This window comes from Hipposideros armiger, unplaced genomic scaffold (genome assembly GCF_001890085.2).
Source record: "Hipposideros armiger isolate ML-2016 unplaced genomic scaffold, ASM189008v1 scaffold_240, whole genome shotgun sequence".
In the NCBI taxonomy this organism is placed as follows: Eukaryota; Metazoa; Chordata; class Mammalia; order Chiroptera; family Hipposideridae; genus Hipposideros; species Hipposideros armiger.
In genome coordinates this window covers 317,801-321,671 of record NW_017731590.1, presented here as the reverse complement: position 1 = coordinate 321,671, position 3,871 = coordinate 317,801, and the positions used below count along the sequence as shown (strand labels likewise).

Sequence of the window (3,871 nt, the reverse complement as noted above, 5' to 3'; positions counted from 1 at the left end):
AGCTGTCCTCACCACTGGTCTCCTCACTGGAGGTGGTCTCGTAGCTGGGGAAAAAGAGAGAGGTCATTTGTTCTGCACTTCCTGCCCAAAGCCCGTATTAACACGAATGAGAACTAGGTAGACTTTAGATAAAGTCTTCCCAGCTTGCTAACAACACCCTCCATTCTCTACACCTGCAGACCTGGGTGATGGGACTCCTAGGAGCCTTGGCATCAGAAAAGTGCTGTTAAGAGCTCTGACTCAAACACAAGAGGCCATTTGGGGAGAAAAGATAATTAACTAAGCTCTTTGCAGCATACACACGAATAGCCCATGCCCTAACTGGCAAATGCATTCAAATGGTCCAGACAAGCAATACAAGGTTCTCAGGATTCTGGAATCCTAATGTCCTGTTCAGAGAAGGGCCCAGATCTAGGCAAACAGCCCCCACCCCCACTCTGAATTTTGTGAATTGCCTGACACATCTTCACGTCTCTGGGTGATTGTGAGACTTCCCTTTAGCCCAGCTTACACCTACAAGGGCAGAACCATCTGTGTCTCCTCTCAGCAGGGTTCCATGGTATCTGTGAACAGTCAGGATACCTGAACATAGAATCTGTCTTTCTCAGCTGCAGCCCGGTTCAACTATTGCTTGGAACAGCAAAAGTGAGGGCGTGGGCTATAACTAGACCCATGGTCCTCCCTCACCAGCAATAATCCTTATGTTCCATTTTATGCAACTCTATTGAGATGGCAGATGAGAGACTGTGGAGGAAAGTCCTCGAAGATTTATTGATCCCCCTGCTGATGGTCAACAGGAGACTTCCATTGGATGAAGATTTCAGGCTCTAGGGCCACTGGACACTGCCACAGAGACCAGTGGCCATGGCTTCCACTGAACCCTCTCAAGCCCTTTCTCTGAATGATGGTTGCTATGTTCACTATGTTTGCAAGCCCAGCCTGTTCCCTGGTATGTTCGTATTGTCTTATTTAAACCCCAGATATTTCTTCCTCTGTTGTGCTTGGAATAACCTTTGACTTTTGTGATTAAGAGAGTGGGGGGACATAATATGTTTACCAAGCAGTTCTGGTCTTAAATTGTTTCCATAAAAACTTCACCTGGAAGTTCATTCATTGAACAGAAATTTATTGAGCACCTACTATGTGCCAGGCACTGTTCTAAAATGCTACACCAAAGCCCCTGTCCTATTTGAGCTTACATTCTAGTAGAGAAAGGCAGAAAATAAACATGCACACAATATATTCAGATAGTAAATATTGAACATTGAATAAAATAATAAAGGGCCATGGGCTAGAGTGATGGGAAGAGGGACTACTTTAATCACAGCGGAAGTTTTAAACCTTGGCTGCACATTGGAATCACTTGAGGGTATTTAAAATTCCCAGTACCTGTACTGCATTCCATACTAATTAAACTGGAGTCATCAGGAAGGGAACCTGGGCACTGGTATTTTTTAAGGCTCCCCCGGGATTTCCAAGGTGCAGCCAAGGTTGAGGACCATTGCACTAGAGTGAAAAATACTGAGGACTCTGTGGGAGAGGAACAGCAGATGGGCCCCTGAAGATGGACCTGACTCAGCACATTTGAGGGAAGAAAGGCAGTAGCTGCATTAGGGAATGAGGCAGGCTACAGCTATGAGCTGGACTGCCAGGTTTGGTACAGAGCGGGAACTGTTGGGGTGCATAAGCAGGGGAGAGACTGGACCTGCTTTAGACTTTGAGACTAAGATGATCCTCCTTTTTTGTACATGATCTGGTGAAAGCTCAAAGAAAATGCGTTCTTCTTGGGCCACAGAGTCTGACATTAGCGGGAGTGGGGACAGCAGCTCTCCTATGACATCCCATTTCATCATCTCTGACATTTCCCTCCCAGAATGTGCAACAGTGATGTCACTGTTGTTTGAATCGAGTGTCTTCCTTGTGGTCTGATCCAAATTAGGAGGGGTTCCGCCCTCTTCTGGGCAGCCTGCTGGGCCCACCACTGGTGGCTGGGTCGGGTGTCCCTCCTTTGGGCTTCCACAGCAACCTACGCTTCCGTCTCTATTTGGATCCATCTCAGCATATCAGCATTTTCTCTTTACTTCTTGTCCCATCTCTGCCCATACCCAAACTGTGAGCTAAAAGCAGGGACCCTGATTTATTCAACTTTTTTTTTTATCCCCACTACCTAACACATTGTTGATATTTAATAAATGTTTGTTGAATAACCAATTTAGAAAATATTCTAAATCCAGTGATTTACTCTCTAGAATATATAAGGTTTGGATCATGTTCTGAGTCAACAGACATTGGCTGTTTTTCTTTATCTTAAAAAACATTGGTTTGGTTTGCAGTAAGTTAGTAAAAGACAGAAAAAAATTAAATGGATGAAATTTGAAGTTAAACAAATTAAGAGTTTGTTCTCATTTCAGTGTTGTGGTTCAGGTTAAATGTCTTCCTTAAAGGGCCCATGTGCCATGCCCCCACCTCTGACTCCCTCCCACCAAACTCCCAGAAGCCACCTGGAATCCTGGCCCGGGGGACACTAAAGCTAAGACATATTAAAAGCACAGAATCCAACAGACCACCATAGCTGGCAAGAAGCCAAACACATGCAAACCCGAGACAGAGTTTTAAAGGGCTGTTGAGATTAATTCCCTTGAAGAAGAACGAAAACCAGATGCTTTCCCCAGGAAAAGAGAGTGCTAAGGACAACAGCAGCATAGGTAGTATGGAGGGCAGTCTGGACTTCATGAGCGATGCTTACCCACCGTTAACCCCAACAAACTGAAGGTTCTTTTTGGTCCCATTACCTCCTGCACGGAAGCCATAGTCTTTCTTTTTCATTATGGATTTAAGGCTGGTCGACGGGGACATCTCTAGGCAAACACAACATCACAAGTTAGAATGATCTTGGAGGTGCCCCAGAATGCAGCAAAACCAAGACTCTTGCTTTGAGGGATACACATGGAAGGTGTGTGACAAGGTAGAAAGGGAGAGACCTAAATCATGTAAATCAAATATTTTGAGGGTCTTTGAGGAGGCCCAGCCTTCTGGTCAGTGCCAGCTGAACTGTGCCTGGTCACAAAGCATCTCAATGTGTGGAAGGTAGTGGCAGCACTCGATTTTGGAAGAGCCATGTGGGTGCCATTGTTGTCCCTATCTTGCAGTTGGGAAATCTAAGGCTCAGACTTGCTCAGTGAATAGCAGAGTAGGAGTTATTTAGTTCTCAGAGCAGAACTTAGCTCACATGACTCCTGGTGCCACGTCTGCTCCCACCTCTGCTAGTCGACTCTTTGTGATGTGGGGTAGGCACAGAAGACACACGAGCAAGAACACAAGTCTTCTTTGGCTATGCTCAAAGGTACATGAGGCATTTCCCAATGGGCAAGACTAGAACTAGCACTGAAATAATAAGAAAGCAGCCAATTTGCAATCTGAGGCAGGAAGCACATTGCTCATTGAGCAAAGCAAAATATGATTCCACTTTGCTCAACGGTGTATGATCTGTTACAAGAGGAAGTGCCACTCAGCCAAAGGGTCGACTTCCACATGTGAGTATCACACAATCTCACTCTCTTGCTCTTTCTCTCATACACAGAAAAAATTCAGCAAAATATCAGATCTCAATGTAATGTTCCTTCAAAACTAGGCTAGAAAAAACCTCTAATGTGCAAGAACCAGAGAGGACCTCAGGAGTGCAAGAACCCAGGAAACCATGAAGGGGGGCCCAGGTTTAGAGCTCACACAGCCAGGGCCATTGTTCACCACTGACCTTGCCTTTGTGCAGTACAAATGAGAAACAGGCACCAGGGTAGACACAGTGGCTGCAGGCATGGCAAGTGAAGAGTAGATTTAAGCTGTCCTCACCACTGGTCTCCTCACTGGAGGT

The 3,871-nt window shown here is 45.5% G+C and overlaps 1 protein-coding gene across 1 annotated transcript in view; it reads right to left on the bottom strand.

Moving 5' to 3' along the window:
- KANK4 (KN motif and ankyrin repeat domains 4) overlaps nucleotides 1-3,871 on the bottom strand; it is a gene marked incomplete at its 5' end in the record, with an annotated part of 35,803 nt that overhangs the window by 26,350 nt on the left and 5,582 nt on the right. The window contains 2 exons of the mRNA XM_019655478.1: nucleotides 4-44; nucleotides 2,747-2,858. Of these exons, the coding sequence (XP_019511023.1) occupies nucleotides 4-44; nucleotides 2,747-2,858 (153 nt within the window). The remainder of the gene's footprint in view (nucleotides 1-3; nucleotides 45-2,746; nucleotides 2,859-3,871) is intronic.